The sequence below is a fragment of the Gadus chalcogrammus genome, chromosome 12 (assembly GCF_026213295.1).
Source record: "Gadus chalcogrammus isolate NIFS_2021 chromosome 12, NIFS_Gcha_1.0, whole genome shotgun sequence".
Classification (NCBI taxonomy): domain Eukaryota; kingdom Metazoa; phylum Chordata; class Actinopteri; order Gadiformes; family Gadidae; genus Gadus; species Gadus chalcogrammus.
In genome coordinates, this window is record NC_079423.1 from 22,133,636 (window position 1) to 22,158,646 (window position 25,011).

Consider the following 25,011-nt stretch of genomic DNA (forward strand, 5'->3'; position numbering starts at 1 on the left):
AACACTGGGTTCGTGTTGTAGTGTGGACAGGGTAGACGGAGGCTTTCAGAAACGATGACGTTCGGTTGCCATGACACTGCCACAAGCCTGCGCTCGAGATCGAGACGCAGTTCCGTGCCGCAGCCGTAACGCTGCCGTAACGCTGCCGTAACGCGTCCGGTGGAATCCCCGGGTCACGCCGGGATTCCGGCTGCGGAACGGAACGGCTTCGACTCTGCCCTGCTTGCATTTCCACCGGGCGCGTTACGGCAGCGCAACGCTGCCTTGCGAGCCAGCCGTATTCACACGAGATCACGAGATCACGCGATAATCCTAAACCTAATGTACTCAACTTCCACTCCCAAAACGACTGCAATTAAATGCCACGCTTTGTCCTTCCGGCCACTGCCCTTATAAAAAGGATGATTCATTGATTCATGATTCACTTCATGTTGCCGATCCACTGAGACCCTTTGATTGATTGACTGCTGACCTGGTGCCACCAGTCTTGACGTAATAATGTTGATGTGAAGTTGTGATAGGCTACATGAGCTGAGTATTGTGTTTTATTTTGAAAATTGAACGGATGCTCTATGGCTTTTACTTTTTCAGTTCCTGCCCTGCTCGATCTGCTCTGTTGAAAATGACGCGGTTCAGCAACGGCTTGCGGCAAAAATAGAAATGCTACGGAATGATAGCGCTGCGGCACGGCGAGCCGCTCCTGGGATGCTGCTGAGACGTTCCGCAGCCGTTGGAAATGGACTCATTGATTAGAGTGGAACCTATCTGCTGCGGTGACCGCGGCCAAGACGTGCCGCAGCCGTAATGCTGCCGTAACGCGTCCAGTGGAATCAGGCCTTTAGCCAATCATAATCGCTTATCTCGTTGTTAAAGGTCCCACCATGACATGCTATTTTATGTATTCTTTAATATAGGTATTAGTGGGCAACTAACACAGTATTCAAAGACGTTCCCTAAATTCAGCCGTGGTGCAGAGTTACAGCCACTCCGAGCCAGTCGCACATTGAGCTTCCCCCAAATGCGCTGTTTCGGTGGGCGTGTCAAGGAGGAGGGTGGGGGTGTGGCCCTGAGCAGCTTGCAGCTTGCAGCTTGCAGCTGTCACGTTAAAATTGTACCGGGGGCGAAAATTGTACCGGCAATTTTAACGTGACACATGTCATGTTAAAATTGTACCGGGGGCGAAAATTGTACCGGCCTACGTCATCGTTTGTTTACATCCTGACAACCTGCCCGGCAACAGACGACGCGATGCAGAAAACATGTTTCCAAACGACGAAATAACATAATACAGATAGCGGATCGCTATCTGTATTATGATAGATAGCGATAACACTTGTTTTTACTTTATATTTATATTGTATTTAATTGTTTAATCAAAACCGCGAAACGGGCGATCGCGTCAAATGACAAATGTTTTGCCCGCGAAACGGGCGATCGCGTCAAATGACGTAGGAGGGTTCTTGAAACATATAAGATAACGGATCGCTAGATAACACTTGTTTTTACTTTATATTTGTATTGCATTGAATTGAATTGTTTAATCGAATTTAGCTAGTAAACTGATTGTTTTAAGCAGGTTTCATAGTCTAGAATGTTCAAGAACCTTCCTACGTGATTTGACGCGTCATTTGACGCGATCGCCCGTTTCGCGGGCAAATTGTTTTATTGTTTCGATTAAACAATTAAATACAATACAAATATAAAGTAAAAACAAGTGTTATCGCTATCTATCATAATACAGATAGCGATCCGCTATCTGTATTATGTTATTTCGTCGTTTGGAAACATGTTTTCTGCATCGCGTCGTCTGTTGCAGGGCAGGTTGTCAGGTTGTCAGGATGTAAACAAACGATGACGTAGGCCGGTACAATTTTCGCCCCCGGTACAATTTTAACGTGACACAGCCACCATGCGCTCTGTTTACAGTGGATGTATCGCAATGGCGAGGCGCACACCCTTTAGCCGTGTTCTGTAAATATTCTAGAACACACGGGAGTCCTGGAGCTCTATATCTAAATATTATCATATAGCCTACACAGATATCTATATCATATAATATATATTATCACGGCCAAAAGCTGTGTGAGCCGATATTATGAATCTCAAACGACCGCGTTGGGTTCTCCGACGTTCCTGGTTCTTCAACGTCCACATCAATGTGAATACACACACTGTAACGCAAGTGTTTCTTGTCGGTTCTTTGACGTGTCTTGTATTTCCACAACGAGACTGTCGTGGGGGTTATCTGAGCCATGGTTGAGAAGGAATTGGGGGAAAGGAACTTTGGTTTGACCTCGCTGAAGTACATGAACTGCGACATGCCGCCGGTTGCCGCGAGGCACCATCGCCCGGCAGCGGGCATCCGGCAGCGCGCGGTTCAGTCGACTTCAAGTTGATGTGAAAGTGGAAGAACCAGAGACGTCGCAGAACCCGACAAAGTCGTTTGTGATTCATAATATCGTCTGGAGGCGCACACAATATGTTATATGATATAGATATCTATGTATTATTTGATATTATTTAGATATAGAGCAGAGCTCCAGGACTGTAACGCAAGTGTTGTACACTTCCTTGTTATTTGGATAACCGTTCTGCTGTTGGTGTGATGGCGCATAACACGAATGAATGAATTGGGGGGAAGGAACTTTGGCTTTGACTCCCTCAAGAACATGAACCACGACATGGAGGAGAAAGGGATTGTTGGCGGCGAATGTCTCCCGCTTGAGCCCCGCTGAGGGACCACCGCCGGAGGCGGAGGTGCATAAGCGCTGCCCGGCAAAGATCCCTTTCTCCTCCTTGTCGTGGTTCATGGTCACTCTTGAGGGAGTCAAAGCCAAAGTTCCTTCCCCCAAATTCATTCTCAACCTTGGCTGAGATAACCCCCAATACGAGTCTCGTTGTAGAAATACCAGAGACGAGAGTCCGACGGGTTATGCGCCATAACACCAACAGCAGAACGGTTATCCAAATAACAAGGAAGTGTACAGTCCTGGAGCTCTATATCTAAATAATATCATATAATACATAGATATCTATATCATATAACATATTGTGTGCGCCCCCAGACGATATTATGAATCACAAACGACTTTGTCGGGTTCTGCGACGTCTCCGGTTCTTTCACTTTCACATCAACCTGAAGTCGACTGAACCGCGGGCTGCCCGCTGCCGGACGATGGTGCCTCGCGGCAACCGGCGGCATGTCGCAGTTCATGTACTTCAGCGAGTCAAACCAGAGTTCCTTTCCCCCAATTCCTTCTCAACCATGGCTCAGATAACCCCCACGACAGTCTCGTTGTGGAAATACAAGACACGTCAAAGAACCGACAAGAAACACTTGCGTTACAGTGTCTGTATTCACACACACACACATGTGGCGCTCGCACGGTCGAGTCTCATTGGCGGGCCAACGTCTCTGGGCGGGCCAGGCAGAGTAAGGGGAGGAGCTGAGATTCCTGATGACGTCATGAGCACAGACATTCCAAACAGCGCGCTTGAGCCTCCGTTTTTTCGAAGGCGAGCAGAACAGCTAGTGCTAGTTTTACACCAAACGCAAGTTTTAGCCACTGGGGGACCATAGGCAGGCTAGGGGAACTCATATTTATGTTAGAAAACCTCCCAAAGTGAGATTTTCATGTCATGGGACCTTTAACCCACCCGGCCTTCTCACTAGCAGTTTGTGTTTGGAGCCAGGGCGGTGCGTTCGGATTACGCAGTTCATTCAATCAATTCATAGTAACGCACTGCATTTTTCATACAGTAACGGTAACAGCGTTACCTAACGTCATTCTTTTAAACTGTGTTATTAGCAACACTGCCTATATATTATATATTATTATATCCTTGTATTCTCTTGATCGTCCGAGGATCCACCGCAGTCAATCTTTTTTCTGTGGCGAAATCCTGACAAATAAATTAATAATTAAAGAGGGGGTTATTTTATCCCCATTGTAACAACCCACACCAACTTTGTAATACTTCTTCAGTACCGTCGTTGTGTATAATGAGAGCGTTATAATGAGAGATGTTTAGGAAACGTTGGACGCAGACATTAAATACATCGCTGCTCAGTCCGAGCTTCACCATCCAAGAATGGCGTTATACTATATATGTCCCGGAAGCCGGACCCTTGGATGTGGGCCTTAAATAAATCGCTTCTCAGATGGGCTTCACCATCAATCACCATATCTTAGGACAAGTGTCCGAAGAGCTCAACTTTCTAAACATCTTAGTACAAGTGTCCGAAGAGCTCAACTTTCTCTCAGACGCCACAGCCAGTGCCCAGACAGAGCTCCACATGTCCATACATGGTGTTAGCGACATCTTTGTGCCTCGTCTCAAATTATGTTGACATAGAATTTGAAGTTAGTTAAACCATTCTAACTTAAAAAAAAAATAAACAATACACAGAATATAATTAACATAAACTTCGCTCCGATGTCCAAATCTACACTACTGGTTCTCCCATAGACGCCATTCCTCCACGGTGGAGTCTCCCTCTCGGCTCCGTCATTTACGTCAATCCGTATTGTTAAGTCAGCTTTTTGTCTTAATGGCGACAAGTTCTTAATCACAGCTCCAATTATTATTAGTAACAATAAACTTTAAATTTTTTGTTATCAGGTAGTACTGAAAAGATGGATGGGGTCGTGGTAGACATTAAAGGTATAAAAAAGTAAAGAGATCTAATCAAGTACGGGTCCAGCAGGTCATGACGTTGTGTTGTCACTAGGGGTGTAACGGTACACGTATTTGTACCGAACCGTCACGGTACAGGCACTTCGGAGCAGTTACAGAGGTGTACCGCGGGACGTAAATGTGGCGTACATATCCGGCAACGATGGTCGAATAGTCGGAGTCAGATTCAGCCGTGGTGCAGAGTTACAGCCACTCCGAGCCAGTCGCACATTGAGCTTCCCCCAAATGCGCTGTTTTGGTGTCTGTAGCTATAATGCAAATGAGGAGGAGCGAGGCGGGTCAAGGAGGAGGGTGGGGGTGTGGCCCTGAGCAGTTTGCAGCCACGGTACCATGCGCTCTGTTTACAGTGGATGCATCGCAATGGCGAGGCGCACACAGCCTTTAGCCGTGTTCTGTAAATATTCTAGAACACACGGGAGTCCTGGAGCTCTATATCTAAAAAATATCATATACATAGATATCTATATCATATAATATATATTATCACGGCCAAAAATTGTGTGAGCCGATATTATGAATCTCAAACGGCCGCGTTGGGTTCTCAGATTTTCCGGGTTCTTCCACGTCCACATCGATCTGAAGTAGACTGAACCGCGACATGGAGGAGAAAGGGATTGTTGCCGGGCAGCGCTTAGGCACCTCCGCCTCCTGCAGCGCCGAGGCGGTGGTCCCTCGGCAGAGGGAAGCGGGGCTCTAGCGGGAGACATTCGCCGCCAACAATCCCTTTCTCCTCCATGTCGTGGTTCATGTTCTTGAGGGAGTCAATGCCAAAGTTCCTTTCCTCTCATATATTACATTTTGGAAGTAACTTGCCCAACACTGGTTGTCACTAGGGGTGTAACAGTACACGTATTTGTACCGAACCGTCACGGTACAGGCACTTCGGAGCGGTTACAGAGGTGTACCGCGGTACGTAAATGTGGCGTACATATCCGGCAACTATGGTCGAATAGTCGGAGTCACGTAGAATATCGAATGTGACTATCGTAATTTATTACACGGCTCTCCTCAATGCTGTTGAATGCTCCGTTGAATTGCATGTGCCTTCACAACTTCCGTTGGTGAATAGCGTCCTCGGTTGCTAAGCGACGTCAACGTCTTTGATTGATTGATTTCATTTATTTCAGACATATCAAGATACAAATCAAACATCGCAAATAACACCAAACAAAATAAAAGCATGACATTACAATAAAAAAAAGCAATGTGCCAATTATTTCACTAAAGAAATTTTTTTTTACATACATTCAATTGATATGCCTGAAAAGGAGTAGGAAGAAGTGTAACACTTATTTAATCCTACCCCTTTTCCACAGTTCAATAATTAATATTTATTTAATGTATACTTCCTGTATTCCTCATAATCTCTCTTTATACTATATTTGATATATTATTTGATATATATATTAATATTATTATTATTATTTTTTTTTTTTTTCTATTTTCCTTTTTACTTCTGTCCCTCATCCCTGTACCTTTTGAAAATCATTGCTTTGAACCTTTTTTTAAACTGGATCATGTTTGGACATTGCTTTAGCTCCTCGCTCATCCCATTCCACAGTTTCACACCCCCAATTGAGATGCAATGACATTTTAAAGTCATGCGTACAGCCAGTGTCTTAAAGTTTAACTGTTCCCTCAAATTGTAACCCCCCTCTCTGTCAAAAAAAAGTTTTTGAATGTTACCTGGAGGCAGTTTATTTCTAGCTTTGAACATGATTTGTGCAACTTGATAATCAACCAGGTCATTGAACTTTATGATACGGGAATGTAAAAGTCTTTGGCTGACTTTTTCTCTGCTGATCAACACTACGAATGCTGGTAACAAATAAATTGTAAAAAGACACACCGTGTGAAGTTATATCTAGTTCACCGTCATGCAGGTTGTGTTCAGTAAAATAAATAAATAGCGATCCGTTTACGGCGCATGTAGGTCTATATGCCTAAGCCCACGTTGAAATAATTTTGATGTGGAATGTTGATTTAGAGCAGTTGTTGATTTCATACAAATCCTACAAGCCTCTCCCTGTGTCATTGTGTGTGCGTGTATCTGCGTGCGTGTGTGGGGGGTTCTTGATTGAGCAATTTTAGAATATTATTTGAATACTTCTCAGCGAATATCGAATAATATTTTTGCCAGAAATGCACATCCCTAGCACACGCATTTGAAAAGGCAACATCCAGGTGTTACTATCACTGTTGCTGTGGAAACGACACTATTTCAACAACCCCTGTCTGGGAATTCAGAAATGCAAATGCCATAACCAAGATTATTGGTGTTTTCATTGCTGCTGATCTACGGCCATTCTCCGTTGTTGACAGTCAAGCAGTTTTTTTTAATTTTCCCCTTAACTATGAACCGCACCGCACCGTGACTTAAAAACCGAGGTACGTACCGAACCGTGACTTTTGTGTACCGTAACACCCCTAGTTGTCACTGAACATAACCATGTAAAGCGACACAGTGACCGCCTCCTTTTTGGAAAGCTCTGGTTCCGGAGGTAAATTTCCCATTCATTTTCTCCATTGACTTTTCGTAAAAATCGTTTTAAGCCTGGAACCCAGGCAATCATTCGTCATGTCGGTAGCAATTATTTTTAGCGAAATTTGAATAAAAAGCAAAGGTGCAAGACTGTATACATATTCTTTTTGACGTGTGAAGGAACTACTCATCCCATAACCCATTGCAAACTTTTTCGCACTGCTTACAACCTAATAGTTTAGCGCATTTCTTCAATCTTATAACCTGTCTTTATTATTTTGTGTATATTGTTAATACAACTTGGGTCATATAGTGTGTCTGTCAGTCTGTCTGTCTGTCTGTCTGTCTGTCTAACCCTAACTCCAATCATTCAAGTCAAGTCAAGTTTATTTATGTAGCACGTTTTAAAACAACAGTAGTTGACCAAAGTGCTGTACACAGAATCACAGATACAATATAAAAAACAAAACAAAGAACAAGAAGGCTTAATATGGCATATTAGCAACAACAATGAATAAAATAAAATAAAATCTTAATCTGTATTAAAAGCCAATGTAAAAAAGTGAGTCTTTAGTTGCGTTTTGAACTGGTCTATAGACTGGGCAGATCTCAGACTCAGGGGGAGACAGTTCCAAAGATTAGGAGCGGCCACAGCGAAGGCTCGGTCGCCTTTTGTTTTTTGTCTGCACCTGGGTACATCCAGCAGCATCTGCTGAGCTGATCGAATTTCTCTAGATGGAGCATGGATGCAGACCAGCTCTGACATATATTTAGGTGCCAGCCCATGTAGAGATTTAAAAGTAAACAACAGAATTTTGAATTTAATTCTAAAAACCACAGGAAGCCAGTGGAGAGAGGCCAGGACAGGGGTAATGTGGTCATATCGCCTTTTTCCACTGAGGAGACGTGCAGCAGCATTTTGGACCAGTTGCAGGCGACGGAGCAGACATTGGTCCACACCAAAGTATAAAGAATTACAGTAGTCTAGACGGGACATTATGAACAGGTGAATGACTCTTTCAAAGTCCTTTGGTGGGAGATACGGCTTTACTTTCGCTAGGAGTCGCAGCTGGAAGAAGCTTGTCTTCACGACTGAGCTTATTTGCTTGTTAAATTTAAAACCATTGTCGAAAATAACTCCGAGGTTTCTGACAGAAGGGCGGCTGTAGGAGGCAAGGGGACCAAGAACACTGTCGATGTCATCCAGCAGTTCGGATTTGCCAAAAACAATTATTTTGGTTTTATTATTGTTTAGTGAAGGAAGTTAAGTTCCAACCAGGTTTTCACATCTTTCAGACAGTTTGACAATGCATTTGTTGATTCTTTGTTTGAATTTAACGGCAGGTATATTTGTAGATCATCTGCGAAGCAGTGGAACGAAATGTTGTGTTTTTTAAAAATGGAACCTAGGGGCAGCAGATAGAGCGCAAAAAGAATTGAAATCAAGCCTTGGGGGACCCCACAGACTAGTGGGGCTGCAGCTGAGGAGTACTGACCTAGATGAACAGAGAAGGTTCTCTTTGACAGATATGACTTGAACCATTTTAGGACATTTCCAGTAATACCAACACAGAGTTCCAGGCGGGATAAAAGAATCTGGTGGTCGACTGTGTCAAAGGCAGCAGTCAAGTCTAAAAGCACGAGTGCAGCAGAGCTCCCCGAGTCAATAGTTAAAAGAAGATCATTAAATATTTTTAAAAGTGCAGTTTCTGTGCTGTGGCGTGATTTAAAACCAGACTGAAACTTTTCTGTTATGTCATTAAGATCCAGGTGTACCTGCAGTTGTTCTAAAACCACTTTTTCTAACACTTTAGAGAGGAAGGGAAGCTTAGAGATAGGCCTAAAGCTGGAGAGAACAGAGGGGTAGAGGTTGTGTTTTTTTTATAATTGGCTGGACTATAGCATGTTTAAAAACAGATGGAACACAGCCTGAGGAAAGGTAGGTGTTTATTAACGTTAAAATGTACGGGCCAACAGTGTTAGACACGTCTTTCAGTAATCTGGCATGAATACTGTCTAGCGGATATTGTGAAGGTCTCAATTTTGTAACCACCTGCGATAGCTCAGTGGGTAGAACTGCTCGAAGACAGTAGGGCATACAGGAGATGCCGCTGGATCTACGGTGGACAGAGGAGGTGAAGATTTGATTGCAGAGATTTTATCGATAAAGAACGCAAGAAATTGTTCACATAAAGGTGAACAACAGCAGGAGAGTTGCAGGGATTAATGAGATTTTTTAGAGCGGCAAAAATAACCTGGGGCCTATGACTGTTTTTGGACACAAGGTTGGATATGAATTGGGTTTTCGCAGATTTAACGGCTTTCTGGTATTTTGCTAAACTTTCTCTTAAAATCCCAAGGGAGACATAGAGTTTGTCCCTCTTCCATTTTCTCTCGGCACGCCTACATGTGCGTCTGAGAGTACGAGTGTAGTCATTGAGCCACGGCTCAGTGAAAGGTTTGGGGCGTCTATCTTTAAAAGGTGCAATCAAGTCCAGAATATTAGAGCAGGTAGAATTAAAAGAACTGAGTATCTCCTCCGCAGATATATTTTCTAAGTCACTTGTGGGAGGCATAGAGTCAATAAAAGCGACGGAAAACTGTGACACGGTTAACGGATTCAGCGCGCGCAGGCGGCGCGCCGGGGCGCGCGTTGAAGCCTGAGCGCCAGGCAGAGTCAGAGTGAACATCACCGGTAAATTGTCTGAAATCGGCACATCACAAATTTCACTAATGCACACATTTAAGCCGTGGGACAGAACAAGGTCTAGTGTATGACCCTTTTCATGCGTCGGGGCAGTAACGGACTGTTAGAGGTTAAAAGAGTCAATGAGATTCAGGAAGTCTTTAACTAAGGGCCGGGAGTCGCAACACACATGGATATTAAAATCGCCTATGATTAATAAGCGATCTGTGTTCAAGACAATTCCCGCCACAAAGTCATAGAAATCCTGGATAAAATCCTTATTAAACTTCGGGGGACGGTAGATCACAGCACATAGAACAGGAGGTAGAACAGGAGGTTGAACATGTATCTCGAAGAGTTGCAGAGCTAGAGAAGCTGTTTGACAGAGTTTGGCGGCAGCGGAAGCTGGATTTAAAAACTGACGCCAGCCCTCCACCTTCCCTGTAATTCGGGGGGTGTTAATGAAGGTACAGTCAGGCGGAAGAAGTTCAGCAAATGCTGTAAGCTCGCCAGCGCGAAGCCATGTCTCTGTTAAAAACATAAAATCTAAGTTCCTGGACGTGAAGAAATCATTTAAGATGAATGTTTTATTAGTTATTGATCTGGCATTGATAAGTGCCAATCGCAGGGTGGAAGATGCGGTGGAAGATGTAGTTTGCTTGCGGGTCATTTTGATGCGCCGCAGCAGACTAGGATCCACTCCGCATCTTCCTCCCCTCCTAGTGTGCAGGCTAGATGTGCGAGGTGGATTGCAGGCGCTGTAGGTAATAATGGTCTGTATAGGGAATGTGTCATTTGAAAACAGTCAACTATGAGGACCATTCAAAAGGCGCTGCATCCCATTAGGCATACCAGGCAATTGGGGCCCCGCAATTGCTTGGGGCCCCGGGCCACTACTAGGGGGCCCCCTAGAGCCAAAAAAAACAAAAACAATCGTCGTGAGTCTTCATCGTCTTTCATGGTGTTAAGTCAAAGGTAAGTCGTAATTCGTAATGCTAACCATGAGCTAATGCTACTGATATCGTAGGTGTGAGTAGCCTGTTGCTGGAATTAATACAAAGCCATGACATAAGCAAAAGTACACCGTTAAGGTTAGTGGTGGTTAAGGTTAGTGTTAGTTAAGGTTACCGACCTGATTCGCGTTTCTATTCCTGGGACGCCTCGGCCTCGCTGTTGTCGTGAAGTGGTATCACCTCTCGCGCATCCATCAATGCCGATTCTACCAATTCCCAAAGAGTGTGAGTTGTAGTACTTGTGAATTCAGTCTCTTATATCAGTTAGGTATTCATTCAACATTATGCATTCCTAGATTTGATACTACCCAAATGACTAAATAGCACTGCTAGAGCTATAGCTATATAATATATATCATAACATGTCCCTATGGGGGTCACAGCTGCAATGCTCCTCACCTGCGGTGGTTGTAAAGAATTTGGCTGGTGAATAACATTCCAGAAAAAAAGTACTTGGTAACTATTGTATACAAATTATAGAGCTATAAATGTTGCTACAGCTCAAGCCCCAAGAGGTACCTTATGGGAAAACGTATGTAATGCACGTTGAATTGTACCCAGTTAACATCAAGCTAAATAACAAATATGCACATAATAACACGTCCCTATTGTGCGTCACAGCTGCAATGCTCCTCACCTGCGGTGGTTGTTGCACTGGACCCAGGCAGGACAGTAGGCTCCACCTTCTCCAGCTCAGCTCCATTAGCTATAAACAGAATATTATTATTGCTATGGCTCAAGCCACTAGATGTTGCATCTAGCTGGAGCCACTAGATGTATCGATATATTTCTATATAGATATCTGTTATTACGTACGACTTGATCGCACGTTGTATCTGTTTTCTCCCTCGTGGAGAAATGGCCAACAATTTTGGCCAAGAGTGATTGTTTGTATTTGTGTGTATATGTATATTAGTGCTGTCAAGCGATTAAAATATTTAATCGCGATTAATCGCATTAATGTCAGTTAACTCACGATTAATCGCAAATCTTTTTCCTATGCTAAATCCCTTGATTTCTTTGTCCCATTAATTGTTCTCATTTTAATGCTCTTATCAACATGGTGAAGTGCATTGGCTTGCCTTGTGCAAATGTTTTTTTATTAATAACAACATTGGCATATACTGATCAAAGCAGGAAGATACAAAAAAAAGCCTATAGTTCAATTCAACGATGAACATACAAACATACTGCCTTGAATATAGCAGTCAGGCTACTGCTTCTTTGTTTTGAGCCAAAAAAATAAATATATATATATTTTTTTTTAAATATGAATTTGGGTTTATCACGCAGTAAAAATTGGTTTGCGTCAACGCCGTTAATAACACGTTTAACTGACAGCCCTAATATATATATATATATATATATGTAAAATATTGCAAAAAAATTAGGTGTCCATCTATTCATCTTGCATTTAGCCAGGTGAGTAGATGCTACTTTTACACGAGTATTTTGCAGAATCATTTAACAATCTGCTAGGGAGAGGTCTCTTCAAAGACGGGTCATTTGGATCCTGACATCTACCGAGCACTAAGCTGGATAGCGAAAGGAAAGGTGAGGGGTACGGCTGGTGGGACTCAAGGTAGGCTTCCAGCAACTTAATCACTTCCTTGCATCAACTGGTGCTATGACACCTTCCAATCATATTTCGAGCACATCACCGAGACCACCCATATTAAAGTTGTAAACAACATCCGTCTGAACACAGACTCTGGCAAAACCTCAATACTACTACAATAATACTACTAGACCTCTGTGCTGCATTCGACACTGTAGACCATACAATATTTTTGGACAGGTTAGAAAACTGGGTGGGGCTTTCAGGCACAGTTTTGAATTGGTTTAGATCCTACCCATAAAATAGGAATTACTTTGTTTCCATTGGCGACTTTGAAACAGAATCAACCAACGTGACATGTGGAGTTCCACAAGGTTAGATCTTATGACCCTCTTTATTCAACATCTACATGCTCCCACGAGGGCAAATCATACAAAATAACAATATTGACCATCATTGCTATGCTGATGACACGAAAATCCATGTATCGCCATCACCAAATGACTATGATGGCCCATTGATCTGCTGTGCCAGTGCATTGAGCAATTCAAAGACTGGATGTGCCGAAATTTCCTTCAACTAAATGAGGACAAAACTGAGATAATTGTATTTGGTGCTAAAACGGAAAGGCTAAAGTAACCCAACACCTTCACTCTCTGTCCCTGAAAACCTCAATCAAAGCTAGAAATCTAGTGGTTATCATGGATTCAGATTTACATTTCGACAGTCACATCAAATCAGTTGCAAAATCTGCATATTATCACCTTAAAAATGTAGCAAGACTTAGAGGGCTTATGTCCACCAAAGACTTACAAAAACGTATACATGACTTTATCACTAGTAAGCTTGATTACTGCAATAGTCTCCTTACAGGTCTCTTGAAGGAAACTTCAGCTTGTTCAGAATGCTGCTGCTAGTTCTAACAAAGACCAACAAATTTGAACATATTACACCAATTCCTAAATCGTTACATTGGCTTCCTGTAGGTCAGAGAATTGATTTTAAGATCATGTTGCTAACCTATAAATCCCTACAGGGTTCAGGGCAAACATATTTAACTGATAACACTCAATAAGCCTTCTAGACCACTAAGAACTTCTGAGACCAATCTGTTAATTTTTCCCAGAGTAAATAAGAAACATGGGAAAGCAGGATTTAGTTAGTATGCAACAAATAGCTTGAATCAACTCCTTGAGGATTTAAGACTTGCCCCAACTCTGACCAAAAAACAAGACTGAAGACTTTAATGTTTGCTTTAGCTTTCTGCTAAATCTCAAAATACATTGCATTCATTGTTTTGTTTACTTTGTCTTTATTTTCTATTTTATTACTTAAATGCCTTTTTAACTTTGCCTTTATTTTCTATTTTTACCAGAGAGAGTCTTAGAATCCGGGTTGGAGACCCAGGATCTGGGTTGGAGTCCCAGAGAAAGGACCAAGTTCCTTTAGGTCGGGTTGTAGTCCCAGAGAAAGGACCAAGTTCCATTGGGTCGGGTTGGAGTCCCAGAGAAAGGACCAAGTTCCTTTAGGTCGGGTTGTAGTCCCAGAGAAAGGACCAAGTTCCATTGGGTCGGGTTGTAGTCCCAGAGAAAGGACCAAGTTCCTTTAGGTCGGGTTGGAGTCCCGACATGGGTACCAGAGAGACCGTTGATCTGATCTTAAAGGTGCCATGAAATGCTCATTTATGGACGCTTTAATATAGGTATTAGTGGGCCACTAACACAGTATTCAAAGACGTTCCCAAAATTCAGCCGTGGTGCAGAGTTACAGCCACTCCGAGCCAGTCGCACATTGAGCTTCCCCCAAATGCGCTGTTTTGGTGTCTGTAGCTATAATGCAAATGAGGAGGAGCGAGGCGGGTCAAGGAGGAGGGTGGGGGTTTGGCCCTGAGCAGCTTGCAGCCACGGTACCATGCGCTCTGTTTACAGTGGATGCATCGCAATGGCGAGGCGCACACAGCCTTTAGCCGTGTTCTGTAAATATTCTAGATAGAACACACGGGAGTCCTGGAGCTCTATATCTAAATAATATCATATACATAGATATCTATATCATATAATATATATTATCACGGCCAAAAATTGTGTGAGCCGATATTATGAATCTCAAACGACCGCGTTGGGTTCTCAGATTTTTCCGGGTTCTTCCACGTCCACATCAATCTGAAGTAGACTGAACCGCGACATGGAGGAGAAAGGGATTGTTGCCGGGCAGCGCTTAGGCACCTCCGCCTCCTGCAGCGCCGAGGCGGTGGTCCCTCGGCAGAGGAAAGCGGGGCTCTAGCGGGAGACATTCGCCGCCAACAATCCCTTTCTCCTCCATGTCGTGGTTCATGTTCTTGAGGGAGTCAAAGCCAAAGTTCCTTTCCTCTCATATATTACATTTTGGAAGTAACTTGCCCAACACTGGTTGTCACTAGGGGTGTAACTGTACACATATTTGTACCGAACCGTCACGGTACAGGCACTACGGAGCGGTTACAGAGGTGTACCGCGGTACGTAAATGCGGCGTACATATCCGGCAACGATGGTCGAATAGTCTGAGTCACGTAGAATATCGAATGTGACTATCGTAATTTATTACACGGCTCTCCTCAATGCTGTTGAATGCTCCGTTGACTTGCATGTGCCTTCACAACTTCCGTTGGTGAATAGCGTCCTCGGTTGCTAAGCGACGTCAACGTCTTTGGCTGACTTTTTCTCTGCTGATCAACACTACGAATGCTGGTAGCAAATAAATTGTAAAAAGACACACCGTGTGAAGTTATATCTAGTTCACCGTCATGCAGGTTGTGTTCAGTAAAGAAATAAATAAATAAATAACGATCAGTTTACGGCGCATGTAGGTCTTTATGCCTAAGCCCACGTTGAAATAATTTTGATGTTGAATGTTGATTTGGCGCAGTTGTTGATTTCATACAAATCATACAAGCCTCTCCCTGTGTCATTGTGTTTGCGTGTATCTGCGTGCGTGTGTGGGTGGTTCTTGATTGAGCAATTTTCGAATATTATTTGAATACTTCTCGGCGAATATCGAATAATATTTTTGCCAGAAATGCACATCCCTAGCACACACATTTGAAAAGGCAACATCCAGGTGTTACTATCACTGTTGCTGTGGAAAAAAAAAACTAGCTGTGCAAACCCAGCTCACGACACTATTTCAACAACCCCTGTCTGGGAATTCAGAAATGCAAATGCCATAACCAAGATTATTGGTGTTTTCATTGCTGCTGATCTACGGCCATTCTCCGTTGTTGACAGTCAAGCAGTTTTTTTTTAATTTTCCCCTTAACTATGAACCGCACCGCACCGTGACTTAAAAACCGAGGTACGTACCGAACCGTGACTTTTGTGTACCGTTACACCCCTAGTTGTCACTGAACATAACCATGTAAAGCGACACAGTGACCGCCTCCTTTTTGGAAAGCTCTGGTTCCGGAGGTAAATTTCCCATTCATTTTCTCCATTGACTTTTCGAAAAAATCGTTATAAAGAGTTTTAAGCCTGGAACCCAGGCAATCATTTGTCATGTCGGTAGCAATTATTTTTAGCGAAATTTGAATAAAAAGCAAAGGTGCAAGACTGTATACATATTCTTTTTGACGTGTGAAGGAACTACTCATCCCATAACCCATTGCAAACTTTTTCGCACTGCTTACAACCTAATAGTTTAGCGCATTTCTTCAATCTTATAACCTTTGTCTTATTATTTTGTGTATATTGTTAATAAAACTTGGGTCATATAGTGTCTGTCTGTCTGTCTGTCTGTCTGTCTGTCTAACCCTAACTCCTATGACCTCTCGCGCATCCATCAATGCCAATTCTACCAATTCCCAAAGAGTGTGAGTTGTAGTACATGTGAATTCAGTCTCTTATATCAGTTACGTATTCATTCAACATTATGCATTCCTAGATTTGATACTACCCAAATTACTAAATAGCACAGCTAGAGCTATAGCTATATCATATATATCATAACATGTCCCTATGTGGGTCACAGCTGCAATGCTCCTCACCTGCGGTGGTTGTAAAGAATTTGGCTGGTGAATAACATTCCAGAAAAAAAGTACTTGGTAACTATTGTATACAAATTATAGAGCTATAAATGTTATTACAGCTCAAGCCCCTAGAGGTACCTTATGGGAAAACGTATGTAATGCACGTTGAATTGTACCCAGTTAACATCAAGCTAAATAACAAATATGCACATAATAACACGTCCCTATTGTGGGTCACAGCTGCAATGCTCCTCACCTGCGGTGGTTGTTGCACTGGACCCAGGCACGACAGTAGGCTCCAGCTCAGCTCCATTATCTATAAACAGAATATTATTATTGCAATGGCTCAAGCCACTACATGTTGCATCTAGCTGGAGCCACTAGATGTATCGATATATTTCTATATAGATATCTGTTATTACGTACGACTTGATCGCATGTTGTATCTGTTTTCTCCCTCGTGGAGAAATGGCCAACAATTTTGGCCAAGAGTGATTGTTTGTATTTGTGTGTGTATGTATATTGGTGCTGTCAAGCGATTAAAATATGTAATCGCGATTAATCGCATTAATGTCATAGTTACTCGCATTCTTTTTTCTATGCTAAATATCCCTTGATTTCTTTGTCCCATTAATTTTTCTCATTTTAATGCTCTTATCAACATTGAAAAGTGCATCGGCTTGCCTTGTGCAAATGTTTTTTTATTGATAACAACATTGGCATATACTGATCAAAGCAGGAAGATACAAAAAAATAGCCTATAGTGCAATTAAACGATGAACATACAAACATACTGCCTTGAACATAGCAGTCAGGCTACTGCTTCTTTGTTTTGAGCCAAAGCAAAAAAAATAATTGCATTAATCGCGCGATGAAAAAATTAACGCCTTTAAAATTGGTTTGCGTTAACACCGTGCATAACACGTTTAACTGACAGTTAAAATATTTAATCGCAATTAATCGCATTAATGTCACAGTTAACTCACGATTAATCGCAAATCTTTTTTCTATGCTAAATCCCTTGATTTCTTTGTCCCATTAATTGTTCTCATTTTAATGCTCTTATCAACATGGAGAAGTGCATTGGCTTGCCTTGTGCAAATGTTTCTTTATTAATAACGACATTGGCATTTACTGATCAAAGCAGGAAGATACAAAAAAAAGCCTATAGTTCAATTAAACGAATGAACATATAAACATACTGCCTTGAACGTAGCAGTCAGGCTACTGCTTCTTTGTTTTGAGCCCAAAAAAAAAAGAAGAAATTAAATATGAATTTGCGTTAATCGCGCGATAAAAAAATTAACGCCGTAAAAATTGGTTTGCGTCAACGCCGTTAATAACACGTTTAACTGACAGCCCTAATATATATATATATATATGTAAAATATTGCAAAAAAATTAGGTGTCCATCTATTCATCTTGCATTTAGCCAGGTGAGTAGATGCTACTTTTACACGAGTATTTTGCAGAATCATTTAACAATCTGCTAGGGAGAGGTCTCTTCAAAGACGGGTCATTTGGATCCTGACATCTACCGAGCACTAAGCTGGATAGCGAAAGGAAAGGTGAGGGGTACGGCTGGTGGGACTCAAGGTAGGCCTCCAGCAACTTAATCACTTCCTTGCATCAACTGGTGCTATGACACCTTCCAATCAGAATTTCGAGCACATCACCGAGACCACCCATATTAAAGTTGTAAACAACATCCGTCTGAACACAGACTCTGGCAAAACCTCAATACTAATGTTACTAGACCTCTGTGTTGCATTCGACACTAGACCATACAATATTTTTGGACAGGTTAGAAAACTGGGTGGGGCTTTCAGGCACAGTCTTGAATTGGTTTAGGTCCTACCTATAAAATAGGAATTACTTTGTTTCCATTGGCGACTTTGAAACAGAATCAACCAACGTGACATGTGGAGTTCCACAAGGTTCGATCTTATGACCCTCTTTATTCAACATCTACATGCTCCCACGAGGGCAAATCATACAAAATAACAATATTGACCATCATTGCTATGCTGATGACACGAAAATCCATGTATCGCTATCACCAAATGACTATGATTGCCCATTGATCTGCTGTGCCAGTGCATTGAGCAATTCAAAGACTGGATGTGCCGAAATTTCCTTCAACTAAATGAGGACAAAACTGAGATAATTGTATTTGGTGCTAAAACGGAAAGGCTAAAGTAACCCAACACCTTCACTCTCTGTCCCTGAAAACCTCAATCAAAGCTAGAAATCTAGTGGTTATCATGGATTCAGATTTACATTTCGACAGTCACAGCAAATCAGTTGCAAAATCTGCATATTATCACCTTAAAAATGTAGCAAGACTTAGAGGGCTTATGTCCACCAAAGACTTACAAAAACGTATACATGACTTTATCACTAGTAAGCTTGATTACTGCAATAGTCTCCTTACAGGTCTCCCAAAAAAACTTGAAGGAAACTTCAGCTTGTTCAGAATGCTGCTGCTAGAGTTCTAACAAAGACCAACAAATTTGAACATATTACACCAATTCTTAAATCGTTACATTGGCTTCCTGTAGGTCAGAGAATTGATTTTAAGATCATGTTGCTAACCTATAAATCCCTACATGGTTCAGGGCAAACATATTTAACTGATAACACTCAATAAGCCTTCTAGACCACTAAGAACTTCTGAGACCAATCTGTTAATTTTTCCCAGAGTAAATAAAAAACATGGGTAAGCAGGATTTAGTTAGTATGCAACAAATAGCTTGAATCAACTCCTTGAGGATTTAAGACTTGCCCCAACTCTGACCAAAAAACAAGACTGAAGACTTTAATGTTTGCTTTAGCTTTCTGCTAAATCTCAAAATACATTGCATTCATTGTTTTGTTTACTTTGTCTTTATTTTCTATTTTATTACTTAAATGCCTTTTTAACTTTGCCTTTATTTTCTATTTTTACCAGAGAGAGTCTTAGAATCCGGGTTGGAGACCCAGGATCTGGGTTGGAGTCCCAGAGAAAGGACCAAGTTCCTTTAGGTCGGGTTGTAGTCCCAGAGAAAGGACCAAGTTCCATTGGGTCGGGTTGGAGTCCCAGAGAAAGGACCAAGTTCCTTTAGGTCGGGTTGGAGTCCTGACATGGGTAACTTTGAAGGGTTTGAGACCTGAGTTCTGTCTGGGTTAGAGTCCCAAAATCCGGGTTGTAGTCCCAGAGAAAGGAACAAGTTCCTTTAGGTCGGGTTGGAGTCCCGACATGGGTACCAGAGAGACCGTTGATCTGATCTTAAAGGTGCCATGAAATGCTCATTTATGGACGCTTTAATATAGGTATTAGTGGGCCACTAACACAGTATTCAAAGACGTTCCCAAAATTCAGCCGTGGTGCAGAGTTACAGCCACTCCGAGCCAGTCGCACATTGAGCTTCCCCCAAATGCGCTGTTTTGGTGTCTGTAGCTATAATGCAAATGAGGAGGAGCGAGGCGGGTCAAGGAGGAGGGTGGGGGTGTGGCCCTGAGCAGCTTGCAGCCACGGTACCATGCGCTCTGTTTACAGTGGATGCATCGCAATGGCGAGGCGCACACAGCCTTTAGCCGTGTTCTGTAAATATTCTAGAACACAGGGGAGTCCTGGAGCTCTATATCTAAATAATATCATCATTAATAATTTAATCAATGGTATTTCTAAACCAATATTGTTCACGTCACACGTCATGCATGAATGTTGCAAAATGTAGACCTATAACTGCGCAGCACTGAAAATCGCGCGAAAGAAGTAGAGCGTTCGTTTTCTACACTTCGTCGACTGAAATCATACCTCCGATCCACAATGACACAAAAAAGACTGAATGACTTGATGAACTGCCATATTCACCGTGACATTCTGGAGGACATCGACATGACAGCCATCGCTAAGGAGTTCGTGCAGGCCAATGACAGACGCAGGCAAGCCTTTGGGAAGTTTTAAGCGTAGGTCAATGGTTTTATTAGCACCGCCGTGTGCACTCTTCTTTGTTCAATGTTTTTATACTGCATTGTACTGATACAAGTGAGTTTATGTTGAGTTAACATCTTACTGTGGTGCTTTTGTTGTGTATTTTTGGCTGATTGAGCATTTTATTCTGCACAGTTATGTGCTGGCATGTTGTGGGCTTAAGTCATGACCATTGATTCATCTATGTAGGCTAGCCTTCTGTGCTGTGTTGACTGTTTTGGCAATTTGCGCACTTCTGTGCTGGCATATTTTGGACTTGGGTTATTAGTGTTGTTGGCTGTTTGGACATTTAAAGTAAAATCATCCTGGCAAAGTGATGTGCATCCACATCCGCATTCTCTCTCTCTCTCTCTCTCTCTCTCTCTCTCTCTCTCTTTAGTACTGGTACAAGCAAGCAGTTTCAGTTGCGTTACCACCACCGACCACCGAGGTACCTTTCTTGTGCATTTTATTCTGCGCTGTTCTGTGCTGGCTGACGTGACTGATGGCATTACGTGCGTGTCCTCGTATACCGTGCATAGCCTTGGCTATGGATAATGTCGGACCTAAAATGTTGGTAAAATGTTGGTGACCCCCTCTTGCGATTGTGGCCCCCCCTTGTTCAAACACGTTCCGCGGTCTATGTTCTCAACCATGGCTGAGATAACCCCCACTACGAGTCTCGTTGTAGAAATACCAGAGACGAGAGTCTGACGTGTTATGTGCCATAACACCAAAAGAAGAACGGTTATCCAAATAACAAGGAAGTGTACAACACTTGCGTAACAGTCCTGGAGCTCTATATCTAAATAATATCATATAATACATAGATATCTATATTATATATTATCACGGCAAAAAGCTGTGTGCGCCTCCAGACGATATTATGGATCACAAATGACTTTGTCGGGTTCTCCGACGTCTCTGGTTCTTCCACTTTCACATCAATCTGAAGTAGACTGAACTGCGCGCTGCCTGCTGCCGGCTGCCCGCTACCGGGCGGTGGTGCCTCGCGGCAACCGGCGGCATGTCGCAGTTAATGTACTTCAGGGAGTCAAAGCCAAAGTTCCTTTCCCCCAATTACTTCTCAACCATGGCTGAGATAACCTCCACTACAGTCTCGTTGTGGAAATACAAGAGACGTCAAAGAACCGAATAAGAAACACTTGCGTTACAGTGTGTGTATTCACACACACACACACATGTGGAGTTCGCACGGTCGTGTGTCATTGGAGGGCCAAATTCTCTGGGCGTGCCAGGCAGAGTAAGGGGAGGAGCTTAGATGCTATGTGACGACATATGAAACCACATTCCAAATCAGTGCACTTGAGCCTCCGTTTTTTCAAAGGCAAGCAGAACACCTGGTGCTCGTTTTACACCGAACGCAAGTTTTAGCCACTGGGGGACCATAGGCAGGCTAGGGGAACTCATATATATGTTAGAAAACCTCATAAAGTGAGATTTTCATGCCATGGCACCTTTAAATACATTGCTTTTTTAACTTTGCCTTTATTTTCTATCTATTTTACTAATTTATTGCAAATGTTTTCTTTTACTTATCTATTATTTTATGACAATGTTTATATGTGAAGCACTTTGATTCTGCCTTGTGTATGAGAAGTGCTCCATAAATAAAGTTGCCTTGCCTTGCCTTGCCTAGGCTTATGGTGTGATCAAGATGACTCGGAAACCAGCCTTCCGAGTTGCACTTGTGACTTAATTTCCGGTCTCGGAGCACTTATTGCGTTACCGTTCATCTTTGAGACTGTGTCATGAAATTGGCTAGTCGTTGTTTATTGTTAGCTACATTAGCCTCTTTAGCAAACCAGCAAGTCGACATTGTATTGCACGCACAGCAAGACCGTGCAATGCATAAATTGGTGACCGGAATAATATAGCATTGTAATCAAGTGTGTAAAAGCATTCAAATATTTGACCAACGTGCTACAAATAGGGCTGTGTTCAAAAAATCGATCCGCGATCCGATATCGATTCACGCTCAAAAAGCACGATATCGATCCAAAAATGTCTGGATCGATCTTTTCCAGGTGACTAAAGGCACTATTTTCTTTGACGCGCAAGGCGCACTATAAAAAGCGAGTGCCGGCTAAACGAAACCGAAACTTAAGCTAGCGAGATGGTTGAAGCGGCACCACTAAAATCACCTTCTGGAATGAAGGCTGATGTTTGGCAAAACTTCTGATTCAGACGTTACGAGGACAAAGACGAACTAGACAGAACAAAAGCAGTGTGCAAACTGTGTCAGACAGAGGTAAAATATAGTGGCAATACCACGAATCTCCGCAACCACTTAACCAGGCACCACGGCGACCTAGCTAAATCTAATCCGCGAACCAAACAGCACTGGAAAAGGCATTTGGGGTTAAGTTTCCCTCGAATTCTACGCGTGCCTTGAGCATAACCAAGGGTGTCTGAATATTTATTAATAAAGACCTCCGACCCTACAGCGTAGTGGAAAATGCTGGATTTAAACTACTGATCAAGAGGCTTGAACCACGCTATGTCCTGCCCAGTCGCAAACATCTGAGCGAAACTGTGATTCCACGAATGTATGCAAAAACAAAAGATGCCCTTGTGCATTCACTGAAATCTGCCGAGAGGGTGGCGTTGACATGTGACTGCTGGACCTCGAGAAATACTGTGTCCTACCTGACAATCACATCGACGAGGAGTGGAGACTAGCCGCTAGCGTCCTTCAGACCAGAGCAGTTGAAACGAGCCACACTGCAAGCAATCTCGCAGACCTGCTCGCTGAAGCCATAGAAGAGTGGGGAATTTCCGACAAAAACCCCGCTCTTGTTACGGATAATGCAGCCAACATCGTGAAAGCGGTGCATTTGATGGGTCGTTTTCACATGGGCTGTTTCGCCCACCTCCTCAACCTGGCATCCCAAGCAGGACTAAAAACTCCTGCTATCGCACGCTTACTGGGGCGGGTACGGCGGATTGTTGGGTTCTTCCACCGAAGTCCCACTGCGAGCCACTCACTGAAAGTTAAGCAACAGCTACTTCAACTGCCGCAACATAAACTCGTGATGGATGTCACGACCCGGTGGAACAGCTCGCTGGATATGCTGGGCCGTTTCCTCGAGCAGCAGCCAGCCATCTCAGCAGCGCTGCTGTCCCCCGACGTCAGCAGGAGGGAGAATGACCTCTGCACATTGACTGAGACGGGCATCACCACTGCAGAGGACGTGGTTAGATGCCTCGGACCCATGAAGACCGCCACCCTAGCCATCTCTGAGGAGGAGTCCCCTACCATGTCAATGGTTGCCCCGCTGCAATTTCAACTGCTTAATCAGATGGCATGCACTGCCGAAGACACGTCCATCATTAAGGAGCTCAAAATCATCATCATTGCTGTCCACCAGAACTTGAGTTCAAGGTATGTTCATTTAAGGCAAGGCAAGGCAACTTTATTTCTGTAGCACTTTTCATACACAAGGCAGACTCAAAGTGCTTCACATATAAACATTGTCGTACAATAAAATAAAATAATAGATATTTAGCAGAAAGCTATAGCAAACATAAAAGTCTTCAGTCTTGTTTTAAAAGGTGCTCAGAGTTGGGGCAAGTCTTAAATCCTCTGGGAGTTTATTCCAGCTATTTGTTGCATAGTAACTAAATCCTGCTTTCCCATGTTTTGTGTTTACTCTGGGGATAATTAACAGATAGGTCTCAGAGGATCTTAGTGGTCTCGAAGGCTGATGTGGTGGAAGCATATCAGTTAAATATTTTGGGCCTAAACCATGTAGGGATTTATAGGTTAGCAACATGATTTTAAAGTCAATTCTCTGACCTACAGGAAGCCAATGTAACGATTTCAGAATTGGTGTAATATGATCACATTTTTTGGTATTTGTTAGAACTCTAGCAGCAGCATTCTGAACAAGCTGAAGCTTCCTCAGAGTTTGTTTTGGGAGACCTGTAAGGAGACCATTGCAGTAATCAAGCTTACTAGTGATAAAGGCATGTACAAGTTTTTGTAAGTCTTCGGTGGACATAAGCCCTCTAAGTCTTGCTACATTTTTAAGGTGATAATATGCAGATTTTGTAACTGATTTGATGTGACTGTCGAAATGTAAATCTGAATCCATGATAACCCCTAGATTTCTGGATTTGATAGAGGTTTTGAGGGACGGAGAGTGAAGGTGTTCGGTTACTTTAAGCCTTTCCGTTTTAGAACCAAATACAATTATCTCTGTTTTGTCCTCATTTAGTTGAAGGAAATTTCGGCACATCCATTCTTTCACTTGCTCAATGCACTGGCACAGCAGATCTATGGGCCGATAATCATTTGGTGATAGCGATACATAGATTTGCGTGTCATCAGCATAGCAATGATGGTCAATATTGTTATTATGCATGATTTGCCCTAGTGGGAGCATGTAGATGTTGAATAAAGAGGATCGAACCTTGTGGGACTCCACATGTCACGTTGGTTGATTCTGATACAAAGTCGCCAATGGAAACAAAGTAGTTCCTATTTTGTAGGTAGGACCTGAACCAATTTAAGACGGTGCCTGAAAGCCCCACCCAGTTTTCTAACCTGTCCAGAAGTAATGTATGGTCTACAGTGTCGAATGCAGCACTGAGG

The 25,011-nt window shown here is 42.8% G+C and overlaps 1 protein-coding gene across 10 annotated transcripts in view; it reads right to left on the reverse strand.

Annotated features, from left to right (window-relative positions):
• LOC130392841 (sushi, von Willebrand factor type A, EGF and pentraxin domain-containing protein 1-like) overlaps nucleotides 1–25,011 on the reverse strand; it is a 137,366-nt gene that overhangs the window by 39,053 nt on the left and 73,302 nt on the right. For 7 of the 10 annotated variants that reach the window (XM_056603330.1, XM_056603337.1, XM_056603339.1 and 4 more), the window contains 3 exons: nucleotides 16,695–16,754; nucleotides 11,517–11,585; nucleotides 10,999–11,085 (listed from right to left, as the gene is read on the reverse strand). In XM_056603330.1, coding sequence (XP_056459305.1) covers nucleotides 11,012–11,085; nucleotides 11,517–11,585; nucleotides 16,695–16,754 — 203 coding nt within the window. In that variant the 3' untranslated portion in view covers nucleotides 10,999–11,011. The remainder of the gene's footprint in view (nucleotides 1–10,998; nucleotides 11,086–11,516; nucleotides 11,586–16,694; nucleotides 16,755–25,011) is intronic. The other 3 variants (XM_056603331.1, XM_056603336.1, XM_056603335.1) reach the window with 1 other exon arrangement.